General features: G+C 48.6%; 1 protein-coding gene across 2 annotated transcripts in view; it reads right to left on the bottom strand.

Moving 5' to 3' along the window:
• The window catches only part of TBC1D10A (TBC1 domain family member 10A), a 30,950-nt gene that overhangs the window by 6,623 nt on the left and 1,204 nt on the right, over positions 1-23,123 (bottom strand). The window contains exons 2-3 of one of the 2 annotated variants that reach the window (XM_019426675.2): positions 4,688-4,787; positions 553-660 (exon numbers count right to left, since the gene is read on the bottom strand). In XM_019426675.2, coding sequence (XP_019282220.1) covers positions 553-660; positions 4,688-4,787 — 208 coding nt within the window. The remainder of the gene's footprint in view (positions 1-552; positions 661-4,687; positions 4,788-23,123) is intronic. The other variant, XM_019426676.2, reaches the window with a different exon arrangement.

The following is a 23,123-nucleotide window of genomic DNA, read 5'->3' as shown; positions in this document are numbered from 1 at the left end:
CCCTCTCTCGCCACTGACTGGTTTCTAACCCTTAAGGATACTGGTTTGGCTATGCCACCCCTAAGGCTGACAACTAGCAGCACAGGTGAACTGTGTCTGGCCAGCTTGGATGAGGCAGGAGAAAAGAGTTGAGGATGGGAGGCTAAGATTACTGAAGGTCCTGTGGTCCTGAGGGCAGGCCTCCAAAAGCCCAGAGCACGGAGCCCAAGGAAGTCAGGGAAGTGGTCTGAGTATCCCCTCCTGACAACCAAGAGCTGGGAGGTGGCCTGCTAACCCCAAGAAAACAAAACTGGGTGGTTGACAAAATAAAGAGCTGGAATGGAGGATGCAAAATCTGTCCATCCCACTGAAGCCTGCACAGTTGGAGCTTCAGATGGACAGAGCCCCCAGGAGTCACAGGTTGAATAGGCCTGGCCAATGGGGCATTTTATGGGTGGTCCTATTAACCAGCTCATATTGCTGAGGTCCAAGTGAGTACATGGAGGACTGCTGCCATGGGTAGGGCATCAAGAGACATGGAAGGGAGGGTAGGGTGAAGGAAGGGCCACTCACGTCAAACTTTCCAGGGTTCTGCTGTAGCTTCACCTTGCCTCCTGACAAGTACTGCCAAGCACGGCCCCGCAGAGAAGGTGGGATGCCCTTCTGGCACCGCAGACGGATCTGAAAGTCAAAAGGACTGTGCTTATACATCCACCCAGGCAGCTCCTCCAGAGGCTGTGTGCCAGTCCAGCTCCTCTATTGGTGTTTGGCGGGCTTTTAGTTAGCACACTGGGCAAGCCGTAAAGTGGAGAAAATAGGACTCCCCTCCTGCTGCTACTGTTGCTACAATGCATAGCCTAGGATGCTGGTGGGGGCCGGGGGGGGTGGTGACAAGTAATGACTGTAATTAGATATGCTGCCACCAGGTGATGGCAGTCTCCATGTCCCCTGGTCCAGTGATAAAACAGGTTATTTCTGAGATCTACCACATAATTCTGAATCCCCATGACCATTTTCTGGACCAAAAATGGAACCATTCAAGTTGGAGGAGCCCCATGGGATATCACTAGGGAGGAATCTGCATGGTGCGGGGCACAGCTGCAGCTCAGGAAAGGGTGGCTTATGAGATGACCCAGACTGTGCCCAGAGACATGGCCTGGGCACTTTCACAGGGGTGTTTGTTTAAGTAGCCGTGTGGCCACCTAGAGTGGAAAGTCAGCAGAACTCAAGGGAGATGGGAACTGAGCAGAATGCCTCCATACTTGTTTTAGTCATGAATCCTCTCTCTTCTGCGCTCCTTGACCCTGAGCTCCCACAATTACCAGCCCAGCCCAAGTCAGAGGCAGCTTTCCTGGCTGCGAATCCTGATTCCAACCCTTGCTACAATGGCATGGGTCTTTCCTACTCATAGGAAAAGTCCCATAGACTGGGAGAGGTGAGGGAGAAAGTATCTGGGATAACTCATGACCCAGAGCTATGCTCAATTCTTATGCTTGCTGTCTTTAAAAGAAAAAGACTTCTGTGTCAAAATCCAGTTTGAAAAATCATCTTTTACGAATGGGAAAACTGAAGACAGAGTGGGAAAATATTAAGGTCACACCATGAGGAACCCACTACTTCCTATACCACACAGGCTAGGGGAATCCAGCCCCATAAACTTTCCACTTCACTGGCCTCACAGAACTAGTTGGGAGATGAGCTCCACCTGGACTTTGGGACAGAATGAGACTGAGGGCAGCTGCTCTGATCATCCTCTTTGACCTCAAGGCCAATGGTCAAGGATGGTAAGACCAAAAGCAGAGGTACCAATCCTATAGAATGGAGGTGGGGGTACTGACCAATGACACTCCCCTCAACCCCTGCACTAAGCAGCCTGGCCTGGGACGGAGATGGGAGCTCAGGGCACTGGGAAGAGCAAGTGGATATGAGTTTGAGTCCAGTGCTGGATTCAACTAATCAAGTCTCATCAATAGTTAAAAACAGAATGGTAATACCCAGGATTCTATTAGAAGGTTGGGAAAATGCCTAGAATGGGGCTTGACACACAGTCTGTGTTTAATAAATGCCTTCCTTTCCACCCCTCCATCCCAGGAAGATGCCTGACACGGAAACCCCAGGGGCTCCTGCTCACACCTAACTTTCCCTTACCTGGAAACCCCCTCAAATAGTCCCGTTGGAATCTCTCAGAGGAGCACAGAAGGCCTAGCCTTCCTGATGATGAGCACAAACAAGAGAAAACTTTCCAAGGGTCAGAGAGTATCAAGAACCAGGAAGGAGACAGGCAGACAGGCAGGAGGCAATGGGGGAAGAGCAGAGTAGCTGGTCATGAGAGCTAAGCTGGAGCTTCTGGAACTGCTTGCAAAGGGGGGCAAGGAAGGGAGTGGAAGGGAACTGCCCCAGACTCTTGGAATAATAGTTTCCTGCTGTGTGGGATGAGAGTCTCCTTAAGGAGTCCACTTGGTCTGAGAAGGTTTTGGCAAAGGGATATAGTATGGCCTAGAGCCACAGGTCCTTTGGGCTCTCCCCAGGGCCAAGCTTAGCTGACCTAAGCCAGCTCCCACATCATCACAGCCCCCTGTCATAGTTGGCCTGCCACAGGGGAGCCCAGGAATACCTTCAGTTCATTAAGGCTCTCAAAAAGGCCCTGCCCTCATTCAGGCCAGAGCTGGGGAGGTGGGGATGGAGAACCAGGAGTATAGCCATCTTTTCCCACCCTGGCCTCTGGAATCCTCCTCAGCACAGAGGTGTTAGAGATGGCAATTTCTACCTGCCAGCCTTAGAGAGGAGGCAATGGTGGGGATCAGAAAAGAAAAAGCAAGAGAAAATGCTCAGCAAACAGAAAGCACAAGGGTTATTATTCTCTGACGACAGCTGAGTGAGGCCACACCCTGCCTGCTGAACTCTGGGAGAGCTAGGCCACAGTTTGAGCAGAGCCCTACAGGGGAAGACAGCATTCCAGCCACAGCCTTGCCTCCCTACAGGGCCTGGACCCCCTCCTGGGGACTCAGATTCTAAGTCCAGGAGAGGTGTTGGGTCTGGACCCACTTCCTGAAGCAGGTATTGTCCTTCCTGTGCCATGACTTCCTGACCAAGGGGAGAGCCCAAGCCTGTGCAGCCAGACAGGAAGAGATCCTAGGGCCAGTGTGACCACAGCTGAGGTGGCAGGAGCAGAGAGCAGTGGGCTAGGGCTTCTGGGTAGGATAGGGTATAGCCTCTTGTGGTGGCCCCTGCTGGACAAGGGGAGCTCTTGGCTTCCTAACCACAGTGCCAGGGAAGCAAAGGGAAAGAGGAAGTGGTACTGCCTGCTCTGCTGAAAGGATCTCCCCAAGGCTCCCTTCTGGAATCCCCCATTTGCAAGGGATACTGGGGCAAGAAGGATCCACCATCCCTGCTAGTCACTAATCACGAGATTGGAGAGGGATCTGAAGCTCAGGGTAAGAGCCTGAGGGGTAAGGAGGGAGGAAAATAGACTCCAGAGTCATGCATGACACAGTTGAGAAGAGCTGTCTTTAAAAAAAAATTTTTTTAAGAGAAATGTTAATAAGCAAAAAATGAATGCTCCAAAGCCTACAAAGAATAGCAAGAAAGAGCCTGGGCTAGGTGTGCCTCTTCTCCATAGGCACAAGGCTTTGCAGTCACCAACTGATGGGAGCCTCCCAACATGACTGTCATTTCCATTCAACCAGGGAAACTGAGGGTGAAGTGGCTCACACAAAGTTGCACAGCTAGCCACAGGCATGAAGAGGAGAAGGTAGTGGGGCTGGGCCCAAGCCCATATATGACTTTCAGGCCTGAGATTTCTGCTTGACCCTGCAGCCAGCTATGCCAGCCTAGACCAGACCAGCATGTCAGGTGATAAGAGCAGGACAGCAGGTTCACTCTGTGCAGTGGGAACTTATGCAGAGACACCCTGGCTATGAAGTTCTGGACAGGTCTCCACTAGGCCAAGGAGTAACTAGATCCTGCCCAGGTATCCAAGGGCACCAACACACACATTGTGCTAGGCTACGATGTTCCTATGGGGCAATAGAGCTAGTGTCTAAAGAAAGACCAATTAGAAGAGGGCCAGAGGGTACTTTCATTTTAATAAGACCATTAAACTGCGAGGTTACTTTTCTTTGGCCAGGAGGCAAGAGGGAACTCATCAAATTCATCTAGAGGGTGGTGATGAAGAATGAAGGTACTAAATGTAGATTGCCTGGGTGCAAATTTTGATTTTGTGTGTCATCCATAAAGTAGGGGTACTACTGCTACCAACCTCACTGAAGTGTTATAAGGACTACTCAAGTCAAGTGTCCAGCACACTGCAAATGTTCAACACATGTTAGCTATTATTAGTATTATAAAGTCCTCCCTGATAGGTAGTAAACGGCAGTAAGAACTTCTCCCAAAACAGGGCTGGAGGAAAGCTACCTATAAGGGCTTTTGGCTAAGCCCTTTGAAGTGGCTTTGAAGTTTGACTCCAGGACAAAGTTCTAGGTGAGTCTGAAGCCATCTTGGAAGATCAAGTAAAGACTGGTCCCTGCCCTCCAGCCAGCTTCTGTTTCCTTTTCAGAGCTGGCAGACAGAGACACTTAAGGCTACTGGCAGTTGGAGAAGGCTACTGGCAGTTGGCTACTGCTCCTCTAAGCTGATACAGTTCCTCCTTCTTCCTTTTCTTCTCCAGGCTGCCAACTCCCAGCCCAAGGCCCAAGGCCAGGCCCCTCACCTTTTTGTGCTTCTTGGCCATCCATTTGTCCCAGTTGTTGAGCATGTCCAGCCACTTGGACTCCCTCTGCCTCAGCACCTCCAGGGGGACTTCCTCTAGTCTGTGGAGCAAAGGGTAGGACCTGTCAGAAGTGCCAAAGGAAGCAAAGGTCCTGGCTTAAGCCCCAGCCACCAGCCTTGTCAGGCCTTCATTACTACCCATCTTCCATCCCTGCTGTTCCCTTCAGGGCTGCTAACTCTTGAACACACTTACACAGATGAGAGGGAACGCTGCCTCCTCCCTAGAAGGCACAGGCCAGAGAGACACCAGGTTAAGTGCCCACTCCCCCAATGTGTCAAGGGGCCAGGGGTCACTGTGCCTCTCTGGGGACAGAGGTCTGAGTGTGTGCATCTGTGCACCAAAGCAAAGCATTCCTGTCCTGGGTCTGTCTAGATAAATAAGCCTCTTAGGGGGCCTGCATGCAAGGTGTAGAGCTGGATCAAAACAAAACAAAACAAAACAGTCAAACAAGTACATAAATAACATGCTCACCTCTTCATTCTAGCAAAACTAGTTATTCATAGTTTCCACAATTATGCCCTGGCCCTTTCCCACCTCTCAACCTTGCTCATGCCAGTGCCTTTGCTGGAAGGGACTCCAAGTTGTCTCTACCTATCAAAATCCTACACCTGCTTCAAATCCTCATCAAATATCACTTGTATTTGTACATCTACTAACTGAGCAGCTATCACAGCTGTGCTAGCATTGTTCTAGGGCCAGGGCTTCTGGGCAGGCTGTGAGGAAACACTCCTTTGACTAGAACAAAGTCCTGGCCTTCATGGCACTGACATTCTACTGGACTCTGAATGCCCACTAGAGTCAGTGGCAGAAACACTGGGCATGGAGACCCACCCCAGGCAAGAAGATCAGCACCGGAGCAGCTGAGGCAGGTTGGGGCAGAATCCCTGGCTTAGCCAGACAGTGCTTCATGTGAGTAGGCTTCCTCTAAAAAGTGACTTCCTGAGAATTCCTGAGTTCAAATAACTGAGGGGCAAAGAGGAGTGATTTACAGAGTGATTATTCTACATATGCTTTCTTATTTAGACTACAGAGCAATATTGATAAGAAAAAAATGAAAAATGTATGTGTACACCTCTGTACACACACATACATGCTCTCTTCTTTTTTTATTTTATTCTTTAAGTTTACTTATTTTGAGAGAGAGGGGCATGATGGGGGAGGGGCAGAGAGCAGGAGAGACAGAATCCCAAGCAGGCTCCCCACCATCAGTACAGAGCCTGATGCGGGGCTTGAACTCACAAACATGGACATCATGACCTGAGCCAAGATCAAGAGTTGGACGCTTGACTGACTATGCCACCCAGGTGCCCTACATACATGCTGTCTTTTTTTTTTTTTTTTTTTAAGTTTATTTATTTCTGACAGAGAGAGAGGGAGACACAGAATCTGAAGCAGGCTCCAGGCTCTGAGCTGTTAGCACAGAGCCCGATGCGGGGCTCAAACTCATGAACTGTGAGATCATGACCTGGGCCGAAGTCGGAGGCTTAACCGACTGAACCACTCAGGTGTCCCAAGCTCTCTTCTTAAAATCATTTTTAAAGTGGTAGATTTTGACTTTCTTATTTTTAACATTTTTTTTTTCAATTAAAAAAAGTGCTTGATGTTATTTAGAGGTAAGATACCCAGGGAGGGTATCTTGCTCAGAGTCAAACAGCAAATCAGTGGAAAATCCCAGAATCCAAAGTTAGATCCTAGCCAAGAGCCTGCACTCAGTCCTGCCTGACCTCCCAGAAAAGAGTGCAGGGTCAGAAGCACTTAGGCAGCTGGGAGGAGGCCCTTAGGAACAGGACATAATGGGGCTAGGGCTTGGCCCAGGCCTTGATTCTCTAACGGAAGGAAATGCGCTGCTGTGACTTTTACTGGTTGGAAGAGCAGAGGGAGGGGCCTTGGCAGAGCAGGGGCCTCCCAGACACAAAAGGGCAGGTCTTCTTTATGCACTTTATTCTGGGGAATTGCACAGGCCTGAGAGCAGCTTTGGGGCTGAAGAGCTGAGGAGGAATGGCAGTCTAGGGCAAACTTAGCCCCCTCAACACACTGACAAAAGTCATTCTCCTCTTGAACTGCTGACTCTCTCCTCACCACCCAGAGGCAGAACCAGGGTGTGAGGACACTTCTTTCCTTTCCTTCCTCATGGGAGAAAACCAGAGACCACACCTTTAGATCAAATAAACTGACAGATGCATGTCTCCAGGCAACCCCTATACACCCAGGAAACGGAAACCAAAGGCCCAGACACCACAGGGCATGCTGCCTCCCACCACCTACAAAGCACTAGCTTATACAAGTCAGGGGACGAGGCTTCTGGTTAGCTAAATGAAAGGGGATGCCCACACTGTGTTAACAGGAAGTTTTGGCAGTTGTGGATGTGGATAATATTTGATCCAACCCCTCCACTGAGCAGATGAGAAAACTGAGGCTCAAAGAGGGCAAGGCTTTTGCCTGAGACTATGTTTCCAGTGAATTCCCATGTGATTAAATACATGCCCATTTGATACTTCAACCCTCCAGGTCTTTGTTGATAAGATCTGATTGCAGGGCCTCAGAGATACCCATTCTCCCAATTGCAGATACACAGGGGAACACATTCAAGTTCAGTGTTCCTTTAAATGATGTCAGATAACAGCTTTGGCAGTTTCAAAGCCCCAACATCAAACCTCAAACCGGAATTTCAATTGGTTACAAAACAAACGACCATATTTCCTGGATTCTATGATGCTACTGACTTTAAGCTATACCATTGATTTGGCAAGATCTTCTCAGAAACAAAAAACCCACCACTACTTGAAATGTACATGTTAACTGAAAGATCTGCTTTGACTTTTAAAACCTTAAACTGGGAAAACTTTGAGGAAATAGGGTCATTTGAGTAGCTTCTCCTCCAATAGTAGAGGAGTTTAAGCCACCTGGAGATGGTGAAAAGGAAGACCACTAGAGGTCTGGTTGTACCCAGAACTCACTACACCACATGCTCTCTAACTGCAGGTAGATTTCTCTCTATGCACAGGATGTGCTCCTGAAAAGTTGCAGGTTATCCTTTTTTTAAAACCAGAAAGTTCACATATCCTTTGGTCTAGTCAGTCAGGATCTTAAAAGGTATCTGATCAAGACTGCTGTCTGGTATAGGAATCCCTTCTACAACAGGTAAGCTGCTTGCCCTCTTCAGACCTCAATTTCACTACATGATTAGAATGATCTGCATTGTGAATTGATCCTCAAAGGAAGCCCAGAAATGAGCCATGAGATGAAGATAGAGTCAGGTGTGTCCCTGCAAATGGCATGATGGTGTAGAGGCTATCTGAGGTGGTTTCCTCCTGACAGTGGAAGGAGAGCATGAGCCAGTTTCTAGTGACAAGGAAGTTGACCAAATGGCCAGTTTAAGGGATCAAACGGCCCACTGGGAATGTTTCAGGTCTCAGAGCTTCACTCTCCCTTCAGAAAACCCCTCTTTCTTTCAGGTGGCTTGAGGGACTCTCTGCAATCAAAAGAGCCTAATGAGGAACAGTCTCTAGTGGCCCAATCTATGCTGGAATTCTGCCAGGGATGGGTCTCATTATCACCAGGTGAACCCACCCTATTGTTGAAATTTCTAGTGCTAAAACTTTCCTCCCCCGTAATGCCAAAACTTTCCTGGCACCATCTATCTATAATCTCAACACCCCCTTTTAAGGCTACACACATCTCAGCCAGATCAGTCTCATACCAGGCACACACATACTTATCCCTTGTCACCGACCCATCCTTACCTAGAATGCCCCTTCTTCTCCCCTCTCCAAGTCACAGCAACCCTTTCAGGGCCCAATATAACAATAAAAATCACAACTGCAACAATACCAGCAGCAATAGTAGTTACCATTTATACATCATTTTCTACTTACCGATTTCTTCCTAAAAGTGTTATATACATTTTTATCATGTACCTTTCATAATAACCCTACCATAATATCATTCTTTTAATTTTCCAGAAGTAGAATCCAAGACTTAGTAAAGTTAAGTGACTTACTTAAGGCCAAATAGCTGGAAGAGACAAAGCTGGGACTCAAATCCAGGCCTGCCTGACTCCATAGTCCATGCTCTTGACCCTTGTACTATAGCCCTCTGCTCCTATAGGTCAAGCCCTCAGCCTCCATCCACATGGCCTCCACACTTGCTCAGATCTCATTAACTGTCCTCCAATCTGAAGACTTTTATCTTGACTTAGAATACCATTTCTCACAAGTTTCAAAACTGAGACCCACAATAAGAAACACATTATATATTGAGATTTTATACACACACACACACACACACACACACATACACACACAGCTGAAATACATTTTATGAAATAATTTACTTTTTTTAAGTTTATTTTTTTTATTTTGAGAGAGAGTGTGTGCATGTGCACACACATGTGGGAGAGGTGCAGAGAGAGTGAAAAAGAGAATCAATCCTAAGCAGTCTCTTTGCTCCCTCATTGGGCTTGGCACTCAGTCTCTAGAACCGTGAGATCAAGACCTGAGCCAAAAACAAGAGTTGGATGCTTAACTGACCGAGCCATCCAGGCATCCCATAATAATTTATTCTTACATGCACTCCAAAATTTTCAGTTTAGTTTTATATTATTCTATTTCTTCCTTTTTTTTTTTTTTTTCTTTTTTGAGAGAGAGAGAGGGCACAAGTGAGCAAGAGCAGAGTGAGAGAATCCCACAAGGGGCAGAGAGAGAGAGAAGTAGGGCTCACCTGAAGTGGGGCTTGTGTTCACCTGAAGTGGGGCTCGAGCTCACCCAATGTGGGGCTCAAGCTCACGAACCGTGACGTGAGATCATGACTTGAGCCTAAGTCAGATGCTTAATGACTGAGCCACCTAGGCGATACCCCCCCCCTTTTTTTCTTTTAATGCTGTCCCAATCCCCTAAAATTAATTTCAGCAGTAATTCACTAATAAATCAAGACATGAAATTAACACTTCATTACACCTTGCTCATATTGCTTAGCACTGTCCCTCCCTAACTAGACTGGGTCTTGAACTTCTGTAACCCCCACCAAGCACCTCACAGGTATTCAACAGTGCCTGCCTGCTTTTCTCCATGACATCATTACTTTCATATGAATTGCCTTCAGGTCTACAAGCCACTGCTGCCTACAGCAATTTTATTTGTGCCCCTAATAGCTCAGTGAGGTGGAGCCCTCCTTAATTAATAGATGATTTACTATTTCCACTTGGTCCATGAGAGATTTGACCCAATCAGAGACGTTACATGACTTGGGCAACGTCACAAAGGTAGTAAGTTAAGTGGCAGAACTAGGGCTTCCCCTCTGCCACAGTGACTCGTGTGCTGTTTTGGACTCCCCTGGGAAGACTATGAGGAAATCAGGCTATTCTCCAGATGCCACTGTGGGGATCTATCTCTAGTCCCCAAGCCCCTGAAGCCAGTCTATCCCCGTCAGTGTTCTGACTGCCCCAGTGAGCATCCTGCCCACTCCTAGTAATGCTCAGGGAAGCCAATATGCTGGATGGGCACAGGTTCCAAGCACAACCTCAGTTGGAGATGGCAAGCCTGGGCAATGTACTGTTTGCCAGCCACCCCTCCTGAGGGAGAGAGGCACAGAGGAGACAAAAGTGGGCAGCCAGGGGGGTGACTGAGCCCAGATTCTGTTGGGCTCTCAGGCTGAGCTAGGCTTAGCGGTGTTATGCCAGGCCATGGCCCAAGGCAGTAGTAACACTCTGCTGACCCTGTGCTCTGAAGGCTCCCAGTTACCTACTCTTTTCTCCAAACTCAGAACTGGAAGTTTCCAAGAACTCAGAGGAACAAGACCAGTTCCCAAGGCTATCAAGACCAAAGACTGGGGCTCTCTTTGCACTTGTCCTTCTAGCCGTCTGCCTTCTGCCCAAGCACACCTCAGCCCTTCTGGCTGGCAGTCAGCCAGGTATGGTGCCCATGCCCATGCCCCCTTTATCCGATGGTGGAAGATAAATCTTGGTCCCAAAGACCCAGTGCAACCTCCTCCTTCAAGCTTCACTCTTCAAAGAAGCCCAAATGAAGAGAAACACAGCCTAAGCAGAAAGCCCAAGGCCACAGATCACAGGATTGTTCCTCATCTTAAGCACTGGAGGCCAGCTAGGTTATGGAGCGAGTGAACAGAGTGGAGATCTTGAGGCCAATCAACTTCCAGCTCCTCCACCTGGGAAACCATGGACAAAATACTTGTCCTCCCTAAGTCTTGACTTCTTCATCTTTAAGTGGGACTATAATACACACCTCAGATTTTACAGGGCTGAAACAAGCCTGATGAGTGGACAGAAAATGGTAGCTATTAGGTGACTGATATTTGCAGCTAACCTAGCACTTTCATATCCCGTTTGTCATCTGACTGGTCCACATATACAGCCACATACACATGCAGCAGGGCAGGATTATGCCCATTTAACTATGAAGCAATTAAGGTCCAGAGAGATTAAGTAATTTACTCAATGACACAAAGACTGTAACTCCTGGTTTCTGATCCCAGCTCTATCATTTTATAGCTGCCTGAAACAGGGCAGGCTGCTCCACTCCAAGCAGGTTCCCCACCTGTAATATGGGGGCACTGCCACCTCCTTAGAGGGCAGCGGTAAAGATCACACGAGGCAGTAAGAGCTGACACATTTCCAGCACTGGCCATGTAGTAGCTCTGCCAAGTACTACATATGCACACAATTCCCCAAGGAAGTAGCTTTTATTATCTCCATTTAATAGACAAGAAAACTAAAGCTCAGTATGGTTGAGTAATCTGCCCAAGGTTACACAGCTTGGAAGTGGAGGCTGCCACTTAAGCACTAAATTATCCAATAAATATAAAATGTCTCACCACCTGGCCTCAATACAATCTAAAGCCCTCAGTGCCTGTCACATTCTCTTTCCTCTTCTTTACTACCAATAGAGAACCACTACCCTCTGTGCTGAGAACGGCAGAAGTGAGCAACAAGGAAGTGTGGAAAATTGGGAAGTAGATGTCCAGAAAGAGCATAGCCAATGACAGATCCAGTGACAAGGCGGGGGGGGGGGGGGGGGGTTCCCTTCTCCCAGAGCTGGAAAAAGTGAGGATAAACAAAAGGCTGACCTACTTTGCACACTGGGTAACAACCTCTGGAGTTCATTAACCTAAGAGTTGGTAAGGACTGCAAGTATAAATAGCTTTTATGCCAGCTCCATAATAACTGATGATAAGAAACTGGAATACAAGAGAGGGTGGGTTGGGAGGGTACAAATGGCTGACAGTCCAGGCTGGAAGGCCTGTGAAATCACCCAGGGGGTCTACTCCTCCTCAGAGAGCCAGCAAGGCCTATAGCCCAAAGGGTAAGTGATTTGCCCAAGGCCATGCTGTGAGTCAGTGTGGAAAAGCAAGACGGTCTGCAGAAGCCTGGCACTCCCTCCTGCAGCCTGGCAGCCACTGGTTTAAGGGTAGGGCAATGTCCAGGCTCTCTGTCTGGGTGAGAGTCTGGCTTGCTTCACTCTCCCCAATTCCCAGTGCAAGCTAGTTCTGGGTCTGCTTTCCTTTCCCATAAGGAATTCCCTGGCTTTGCTCCTTCTAGCCCTGGGTCAGTGCACAATGGTAAACAGGTTCTCTCCACCCTTCACTGGCCTTGGGCCTCTGCCCAGCTCTCCACTCTGTTCAGCTCCACCCCTCTTGATGTCAGATGGAAGAAATGGTTCCTTTAGGCACCAACCTTGCTGGTTCCAAAAAGCAAGGAATCCCCACTCCCTCACCCAGCTAGGGAAAGGCACAGACCACAGCAGAAACCTCCAGGGCAGCTCTGACAACTGCAGAAAGGTATGGAGACTATTCTCAATAGAAGACTTCCCTTCCCCAAGCCTTCACCCTTAGCAGGCTGAGTAGTGCTTGAAATTTCCCACTGGCAACTGGGTTTTCAGATCACAATCTCACTGTGGGCACCCAGGGGCCATCCTGACTCATGTATGGGCTCCTTAGCCATCCTTACCAAATTGCTAGATCTTACTGATAGATTTTACCAAATTAGTTTTGACTCACTGTTTATATAAGGACTTTCCTCTGCTCACATTCCTTCAAGGCTCCCTACTGCCCTCCTTGTCCAACAGAAACTTCAGGTCCTCCTATTTCCTCTAAACATCCCTCTTCTTTCCCCAGCCCTATCTCTAGGTGGCCCTCTCTCTGAACTGGCCTCCCTCACCCCTACCCCCACTCTAGTTCAGTCCCACTCATCTTCCAAGGCCTCATTCAGAACTCCCTCTCATGTCTACAAAGCCTTTCCTAACTACTCCAGGGACAAAACACAATCAGCCCCTCATTATATTCCATACACATTTCTCTAGAGCTTGTGTTCCAGGCCCTGAATCTACAAAGATGAATAAAATGCAGTCCTTGCCCTTGAAGAGGTCAATCTGGCAGAGGAGACAGATGAGTGAGTAGAAAACTAGCACACATAGAAGTGCTATCACAGAAACATGTAGAAGGTGCTAAGAAACTGCAAGAAGCCCCCAGGGTGGTGCTAGTGGTTGGTGGGGGGTGGGGGTGGTGTTCAGAGAAAGCTTTTAAGAGGGGGCTGATTTTTGAGATGGTCTTTGAAGGGTGACAGGAAGTAGCCAGGGTGAGAAAGGGGAAAGGGCACACCAGCCAGAAGACCCAGTATGAGCAAGCACAAGTTAACAGAAAAGACCACGGCTTGTTTGGGGAATGTGAGCAGTCTAGTGGAGCAGGTACAGCTTCTCCACCCGAATATCCTATCTGCTCTGCTGAGGCAGCATTCCGTGAGAAGGTACACTCCTGGAGGGCTCTGCCCGTCTCATTCTCCACAGTGTGTTCTGGGCCTAGAACAGAGCTTGGTTTTTTTGGTGCCCAATAAATGTGTGTTGACAGAATCATTAGCTTTGTGACCTCGGGAACTCTGTGTTTCAGTTTTCTCCACATTGAGATGGGAATACTGTCCTCAACCTTGAGATCAGGTGGGTAAAACACAGAAAGTGCTTCATAAAGAACATTCCCTCTCTGGCCTGATACCAGCTCTGGATCTTCCTTGAAGCCCAGCACAGGGCTGAACAGATGTGCTTAATGACAGCCTTTTACAACATTATAATTCGAATATTCAATTAATGCAACTGAATGTCTGTTAGAGCACTTACCAGGCACTTGCTATGCAACAGACATGGTGCTCAGCACTTAACTTACATTATTTCATTTAATCTTGACAACAGGCCCATGAAATAGGTCCTCTAATTATCACCACCTCCCCTTCCACAGATGAAGAAACAGGTTTTCAGTAAGCCAGTAACTATCTAAGGTCTAGGGTGAGCAGAAGACAGCCCTGGGAGATGAATCCAGACCCTGTTCTTCTTCTGCTCTGTCACTCAACTCCAGCACAGAGTGCTAACCACTAGGCAGGGTTCATACCAGCCTTGATCCCAGGGAACTTGGAGCTTTGTGGACTCAGAGCCATAAACTGTGTGGTGTTTGGCAAGTCACTTTACCTCTCTGAAATTTGGTATCTGCTTCTGTGAAATGGAGATTATGATGAACTGTATCTCACAGAATTAAATGGGGGCAGTGTCAGTAAAAGCCTGGTCCACCATTCAGGCTCCTCTGTGAACCAGCATTACCATGTGACTATGCTGGGAGGGTGGAGGAGGTCACCCTGAAGCAGGACAGGAAGCTCAGGATCAAAGTCTATAAGAAGCACAGAAGGAGGGTGATAGTAATTATGAAGCAAATTCTGATTTCTTCCCCAAGTAACTGCCACTACCCAGGAAGGCTGAGGTCCCAGGCAGCACTATGGTTACATGCTTTGAGGTGAATCTTTCAGGAGACTCACCTTTACTCTCACTTCTGCTTGATCTTCACAGTCCAAAGAGAAGGAAGATGAGGCCCTCTGAGTCAGGGTCACCTGAGGACTCTGTTCCAAATGACTCAAAGAGGAACTGATGGGGGGATTCCCAGTCTGCCCTGGCATGCCAGAATGCTCCAGACCACAAGCTGAGTGGGACTGGCTCCTCTGCCCACCACTCCCAAGGGTGGTGGGCAGAGCACATAAATCTGGATCTTCACACCCATATTGCCTTGCTGTCTCACCATTATGCCAAAGGCTTGAAGTAAACCTCAGAGGATAATTCACACTCGAATTATAAGAGCCACCCTGTACCTTTATTTTGTGACAGACACTGTGCTGGGTGTTTTACCAACATTAGCTCTCTTAATCCTCATAACACCCCTCTCTCCCAGTGTCAACACGGCCTATTTACCTTAGAGAGGTCACATGACCAGAAGGTGACAAGAGCCAGCACTTGAAGTCAGGTCTCCCTGTGTCTTAAACCCATGGGTCAAATTTAGGTTCTCCCTTTTTGTGAAACCAATACAGAGAGGTAAGGGAAAAGAAGCAGCATCCTCCAAAAGTGGATGGTTGGAAAGGATCGTTTCTGGACATACAGAGTCTAGGGCCCAGAGTGCACTCAGAAGGAACAAGAGCTCTCCACACTATGTTTCTGGACCCCCTCACTAGCCAGCTGTTCCTGCCTTGTCTTGGGGTACATATGAGGGGCTGTGTGTGGAGATCTGGGACAAGAAGTGCTCCATTCATCACAACAATTCAAACAACTTGAGAGGGCTACTAGGAGAAGCACAAACACTTGGGGCTGAACTGAAGTTCTAAAGCTGAGACAGGGAGGGGCCAGAGAGGCCACACAGTGGCCACCAGCTTTGGTAAGATAGAAAACTGGAAAAAAGCAGTCCTGAGTCCCAGACCCAATTCCATTACTTGCTCAGCTTTGGTTTCCTTGGCTGTAAACGGGAAAATAAAACTTAGCCTACCGATTTCCCATTGCTCCTATAAGGACTACTGTAAGGCAATGGGAATGAAAGCACTTTGCAGACTAAAGAGCTAAACAAATCAAAGCATCCTTTGATTTGATTATACTCCCTAAGACATGAGGGCCACTGGTCCTACACACAAAGAGAGGTCCTCCCACAAGAAGAACAGAGCATGCTGAAAGAACTGGCTTCTGTGGGCTGTGCCATAACGACCCCTTGCACTTGCGTGATACCTCATAAAAAACTTCTCAAAGCACTTTTCATATACTCCAAGGTCAGTCTCAGAATATTAGAAGTGAAAGAGCTTTTCAATATCATCCCATTAAAACTGCCTTAGTTTAGGGGTACCTGGGGGGCTCAGCTAGTTAAACGTCCGACTTCAGCTCAGGCCACGGTCTCACGGTTTCGTGAGTTCAAGCCCAGCATCAGGCTCTCTGCTGTCATCCCACACCCACTTCAGATCCTCTGTCTCCCTCTCTTTCTGCCCCTTCCCAGCTAATGTGCATGCATGCATGTGCTCTCTCTCAAAAATAAACATTAAAAAAAAAAAAACTACCTTAGTTTATATGTAGGGAAAACTGAGGCTTAGAAAGATTAAGCAAATTTCTCAAGGTCACACAGCTAGTTAGGGATCCACCAGGCCCAGGACTCAGTCTCCTGACCCCTGTACAGTAGTCTTTGTTTATACTATGCTCATAATCCACTTATCTCATTTGATCCTCACAATCCTTTTGTACACAGGCCATGCCTTTAACTACCTACTGAACGTCTCACTTCCCTGCTAGGCTGTAAGCCCCGGGAGGGCAGGACCAGATCTGCATCCCCTGAGCCTAGCACGCAGCTGTACACATAGTAAGTGCTGGGTGAGAAACAGGGAGCATCAGTCCCATGATCAAGTGAGGGGATGTGCCTAAGTCATATACCATAACGGTCTGAGGTAGAGCCAGCATTAGTGCCTTGACTCCTGTGCCTCATTCAGAGCCTTTTCCGCCTACTAGCCTAAACCTATATTTCCAGCCAGAATCTTTAATCTCTGATAAATGGCTGGTGATGTCCCTAAGTGCTAAGGGGTTCACCTTCTCATAGGTACTGGACTTATTTCCACCTGTCCCATCTGAGGAACCACCTCCAGGAACAGAATAAAGACATGAGGTTGAGGTCAAGCCAGCCCTGGCTGCCATCTGCCTCCCCTTGATCAGTTTATCTATGCCCAAACCCCCAAACCTACCTTCTCCAGCTGCGCACTACCCTAAGGCTGGTTTTCTATGCCCTTAGGCCTTACTCCTCTCTCCTTAGAGAGGAGTCTGGCTCTCCTTGCCATCCAGTATGTTTACCGGGCAGAGAACACAAAGCTCAGTACCACTCACCCCACCCCCTCCCCACCAGGCCAGCTAACCCGCCCTCCCACTGGAGAGAGACAAAGAACCCCTTGATGTGTCCTGGGCATGCCAGCCATGCCAGGCACCTTGGGGAGCCCAGGGCTGTGACAAAGCAGAGTTAGCAGCAGCCCACTGTCCACTTCACAGGAAGGCCACAGATGGCCTTCCCTCCCTGTGGCCAGAAGGCCCCAGGATGGGTTCTGTGAGAGACTAGGGCCTCTTCAGCTTATCCTGAGACTTCCCAATTCCCCATCAGTCCACACAGCCTGCCAGGCACCAAGCCCTACTGATTTGCTGGCCTCTTCATCCTCACAGCTCCAGACATCTTCCAGGCCTCTCCATAGCCCTTTTGGGCTGTCCTGAGCTCTCTCAACTGGTCTCGCTGCCTGTGGTCCAGTTCTTCCCTATGCCATCTTCCACACCAGCACCAGACTGACTTTGATGAAACACAGGAGGCCTCAGTCTGACATTCAAGGCTAGGCATGGTCTGCCCAACCTACTTTCCTAGCCTCCCCTTGCTTCACATCCACCTCCTGCCTTCTGCTCTTCTTGTCACCTCTCTTCTTGGTATACCACGTTTCTTAAACAGCTGGATTTTGGTGGGGGGGGGAGGGGGTCTTGTACATAGGTCCCCTCCCACCCAGTGAAATGCCCTTCCTTGCTACTTCTGAGGCCTGGATCAAAAGTCACTTCTTCCTGGGCTCCTATAGATGGAGCTGGCTATCTCTTCCTATATATTCCAGAGCGACCACACACCTCACTTATGGCCTTTATTGCTCAACATTGTAATGATTTATTTGTGGTTCTATTTTCCAACAAGTCTATGAACCTCTTGAGGGCAATAAGACAAAGATGCCTTGTTCAGTTCTGAATCCTTTGTTCCAATCACAGGGGCTGACAGAGTAGATGCTCAATAAATGTTTGGTAAATAAGCTCACTACTAAGGTGGATAAGCTGGCAAAAGTAAGCCTTGGCTTTCTCTCCCAGACTCCTGAGTCTGCTGCTTACTTCCCTACCTGAGGAGCAGTAAAGAGCTAAGCTGTGACAGCCTCTTAGGAGCTATACAGGGCATGAAACAGAGTAGGTGGGATGAAGAAGGGAAAAAGAAAGGTGAGATATATAAAGCCAAAGTTGGCAGCTACCCTGAAATCCTGGATAGGAGGCTTCTAAGCAGGTGAAGCATCAGGAGCTTTGGTTTGCCAGTGGGGAGGACAGGACAGCTTTCCCTCTGCCAGAGAGGTTCCTTGGGCCCTGGATAGCAGATTTGTCAGGGGCAGACAAAGCAGCTAAAGGAGGCCTCCTCCCCCTCAGCTGTGCTGCCTGCAGGTTAAAGTGATCAACTAGGGCACTGACAATGAGTGGATGATGGCTGGGTTCTGCTCTGGTGGGCAATGTCTCCTGGCCTGGAGGCTCAATTGGCTTGGAGTCAGGAAGAGAATGGGCACTGACATATAGGGTAGCAGTGGGCTGAGTATCAGAAGATCTGGGATTCCTCCTTAATTTGGCTCCATTGTTAACTAACTGCAAGGCTGCTCCAAGTCTCAGATTCCTCACCTGTATGGGGAGCATAATCCCTGCCTAATCTACAAAGAAACAAAGGCACAGACTGGATATCAAAGTCAGATGACCATTAAGCAGTATTTTGGGGTCAAGAGCAATGCAGTGTGGACTCTGGCCTATGGGAGGACTAGACCAGGCCAGTCTGGTCATGCTTTCAGGGCCTCCCCAAGGATCTTTCTCACTGGGTCTTTCTGCGATTTGGCTGGCTATGGACTTAAGCTGTACTGAGACTCACACTGCCTTCCACACCAGGTTGGAAAGGTAGCCAAGTTCCTGCTAACTCCTGCTCTGGGTGTGGGGGCCTCTGGGACTAGTGAGCACCTGTCATCTGCCTGCTGCCACATTAGCAAGGCTTAGTCACTGGATTTAGCATTGAGAAACAGGTTCTAGTCCTAGTTCTGCCATTTACCAGCTGGCAAACCTTGGGCACTTTCTTCTCAGATCTTTGGTGTGTTCATCTATAGAATGGGGATAACTATCTCTCTCCGGGGAAAGTGAGGGTGCACCACTGGTTAGAGTTCACTCCTCCCCGCAGGAGAATGGACCTCACTGACACTCATCATCATATCTAGAGATACAAGTAGAAAATGAAAAGACAGGACCACTAGCCACTCCAGTCTTAAAAAGAAGCAAGAACAGGGGTACCTGGCTGGTTCAGTCACAAGAGCATGCAACTCTCTTGCATGACCACAAGAGCATGATCTCGGGGTCATGAGTTCAAGCCCCATGTTAGGTGTAGAGATCACTAAAAATAAATAAATAAATAAACATTTAATAAAAGGAGCAAGAACATTCATTGAGCACCTACTGTACTGTGTGCCAGGCTCTTTTCAAACATCAGCTCATTTAAACCTCACCAACATCCTGCAAAATCAGTATTATCACAACCATTTCACAGTGAGAAACTAAGACTTAGTCAAGTGAAGCAACATGTCCAAAGTCACACAGACAGCCAGACTCCAGAGTTTGTGTGAAGAGGGAACACAGAGCATCTTCTTTCCCCCACCTCAGTGTAAACAGATTGGGTGGCTGCACCAGAGCCAGGCCTCACTGGTCCTCTGGAGGTCCTGTTTCAAACCCAGATGCTAGGAGGACAAAACATCAAGCAGGTCCCACTGCTTTATCTCTTTCCCACAGCTTAGGATTTCCTAGCAGGCGGACATGCAGGCACCTTCCCAGGGCAGCAGCTGGTGCGCTGGCCTTCCCCTTCACCAAGTCAAGTCTTGTCTGAGGCCCTAGAACACCCACAGGGCCACCAAACCGGATTTTCCTTTGAAGCTGGAAAGAGAAGGAGGAGAGAAAATGGAGGGCCTGTGGTCTAGTCCACATGTACAGCCGCCTCCTTCCAGATGGACCACCCAGGGACCACTCCATTGCCAGTTCCATGCTCTCCTGGGAACCATAATAGCTCAAGAAAAGAGGATGCTCTGAGCTTACAAGCTGGAGAAGGTGGTGGGAAGGCAGGGAGACAGGCTCTGGCCTGCCAGGAGGGCCCTGGCCCTACCCCAACAAAAACTGGCACAAACCAAACTACAGGGATGCCAATTAAGCCAGTTCTACGATTTCCAAAGCCACAGGGCTGCCATAGTTGGCTAGGAGTAGTGGAGAACCCAGGGGACAGGAGACCTGAATCAGCCGAAGACAATACTACTGTTCCAGATGTTTCTCTCTGGACCCAGCTCAGATCCCTCTCTCCCCTAGCAGGAAGCCAACACCCACGGGATCCCAGAAAGCATAGCTCCTCACCTCATCTGGCCTGCAGCACTGAGCAGACTGAAGCTGGGTGGGAAGCTCCAGCCTAAGGAAGCCAGTCCTGGCAATTACATGGGAAAAGTAGAAGGAGGTTGGGAACCCATCTCTCTCAGGCCATCTCCCTTGGGCCAGGAGACCTAGTATCCAACTGGTATCCTTCTTTTCCTTCATGACCCCCCTCCCCTATGCTGCAGAAGGGACTTCCCCGTATAGATCTGCTATTCCTACCCCAAGGTGATAGGAACGGTAACATCACTCTTCCTACCCCTCCCCTCTAAGGACACTTCTTTTTCCTCCTCTGGTCCTTCCTGGGCTTCAACAACCAGCTCAACTCCCAACCAAGCCAAAAGAACTAATGCTATCAGCTCCTCTGTCTGTGTCCATGCCTCCCACAGGGCTCTTTGCTGGTTTGGTTGCTTTCTTGTCTTTCCTCACTGGCTTCTGCTCACGTGTAGGCGAGGACTATCACAGGCTCACCAAAGGTGCCCCATAGAGTAGGCTCAAAAGACAGATGAGGTGAAGAAGTAGAAAAGGCTCAGGGCTGGGAATCAGGAGTTCTGGGTTCAATTTCTGGCTTTGATCTTAACAGACTGAAGAGGTGAGGCTAATCAGTTCTCTCAGATCTCAGTTTACCTATCTGTATGATGATTGCCATCTCTAAGGTCACTTTCAGCTCTCTGACTTGAAATGTCTGTCAGTTAATGTCATTCAGTAAGTAAATACTAGCTGACCATTTACTTCTTTGCAGGCCTGAATAGAAAAAGGTGAATAAACCTGGCCCCAGCCCTAAAGTTGATAGTCTAATGAACTGGTAATGACAACACACTCTTACCCTTGCTGGGCAGGACTTGTTAGCCTCCTACACTACTGAGCTAAGCCAGGGAAAGTGAGGGCAGGCAGGTTTCTGCTAAGAACCTTCTGTTCTACCTACCTGGCACCTGGTTTCCTGCTGGGACCACAGGCTGTATTAATGGATGGTGAAAGCAGTGGAAACTATCCTGACCTAGGAGTCAGAAACCCTGGGTTCAAGTCCTGGTTCTGCCAACTAATATGCTGTGTGTTCTTAAGTAAGTGATTCTCCTCTCTGGGCTTTGGTTTCCTTATCTGTAAAAGCAAGGGCTAATAAGCTCAGTCAATCTCTTAAGATCCCTTCCAGTTCCAACAGTCTATGATTTTATGATCTACTCATGCCAAGCACCTAACAGTCACCTAAGCAGGGTAGCCTCTGATCTGCTTTCTTCCCTACCCCCAAGCCCCTGGTAACTGCCAAACTGACCATCTTGAGACAACCTTTGGTCCAGGGTGGCTGAAATGGACCTTTAATCTAGAGCCAGAGTTCCTGCCCTCTCCACTGCAGCCATCAGTGCTAATGTTTCACTCTCTGGGATAACACATGGACTCCTAGCCCTTAACCACGAGATTAGCTTTAGGGCAATCACCCTGATACTTTCCATAACTTCCCCTCTTATGGCTTTGGGCAGGGACTTACTTTTGGCTTCCTTGGAACCACATTATAAACTCAGCAGGGAACAGTCAAAACTTTCAGACACCAGAGATTTTAGGTTGACCAAGGGGGTCAAGAAAGTGAGGCAGGGAGAGAGAAAGGAGCCTGGGACCCCACCTCAGTCCCAGTTCTATAAACACCAGTGAGGTAGAGGGCATCTGCAAAGTCTGGGTTTGTGGTTGGAGTGTGGGGAAGACAGATGTCTGGCTGTCTGGTGGGGGAATACAGCCAAAGGGAGGTGCTCCCACTGAGGCGTCTCTCTGTTAAAAAATACCAGAGGTACGCCCTCATTTTTCTCATCAATTCTCAGACCCTTAGAAGGAAAAGAAAGGAAACTAACATATTCTGGGCCACTACTCGGGTCAGGCACAGTGCTAGGCACCTTCATATACCTGATTTCATTTAATCCCCATAGTAATCTTGGGAGTACATGTGACTGCTGCCCTTTATGGTGAGCAAACAGGCTCAGAGATTCAGGATCTTGCCCAAGGTCACACAGCTAGCAAGTGTGATTTTTTTCCTAAGTCTGTTCTTTTCGCACTATATCACTGCTGTGTACCCCGATATCTGGTTAACTGTCTGGTAAGAATGTAGCAGGAATTCTTATCTCTTAGAACTCACAGGCAAATTTGAGGTCCTTCTTCCAAGAACCCACAAATGCAACTGGGAACTCCATTCCCACTTCTCAAGATCCCATCCCTCTCAGGGCCCTGATCCCTAGTGATTCAAAAATTGATCCCTCAATTCAAAAAATATACTCACAGGCTAATCCCTGGGGAGCTGTGACAAAGCATCATAGCAAGATGAAGCATCAGAATAAAGGGTGATCTCTGGGGTCCTGCACTGGACAAGGTTTAGCCTGCTGTGAGCAAGTGGGGAGAGGCTGGAGGACACAGTCCAGTGGGTAAGAGAGAGCTCTCCTTAGAGGAGGGGGCTATATTTCTCCAAAGGAGAAGGAGGCCTGGTGAATTTGAAACTGGGAGAAATCCGGAAGTGGCCTTTATGGGGCCGCTTGTATGGGGTGGGGTTCTTAACAGATGGTCAAGGCACTTTCATTAGTCATAAGAGAGGCTGGAAGAGGCTTGGACAGTCACAACTGGTCAGAGAAGGGGAGAAAGGACCATGTGGAGTAGGATCTTGGCTGAGTCTTGTGGGGCCCCCACAGGTAATTGTGTGAGGCCCTCTGTCGAAGGGGAGGCACACCAGGAGGAAGGCTTGTCAATTCTGTGCAGAACACTGGTCTCATGTGACAGGACAGCTGGAATGGGAGTGGGGTCTGGAGTCTGTCCTTCTCAGAGGGTTCTGTGGGGCAGTGCGGCTGCCCAGTTACCCAGCTTGGAGGGAAGGTGCTGCTTCACTGCCTTGCATATCTCTGCCTGCCAGC

Source organism: Panthera pardus, unplaced genomic scaffold, assembly GCF_024362965.1.
Source record: "Panthera pardus isolate Hobbes unplaced genomic scaffold, ASM2436296v1 HiC_scaffold_15, whole genome shotgun sequence".
In the NCBI taxonomy this organism is placed as follows: domain Eukaryota; kingdom Metazoa; phylum Chordata; class Mammalia; order Carnivora; family Felidae; genus Panthera; species Panthera pardus.
Note: the sequence above shows the minus strand (reverse complement) of the source record. Positions and strands in the feature narration are given on the sequence as shown.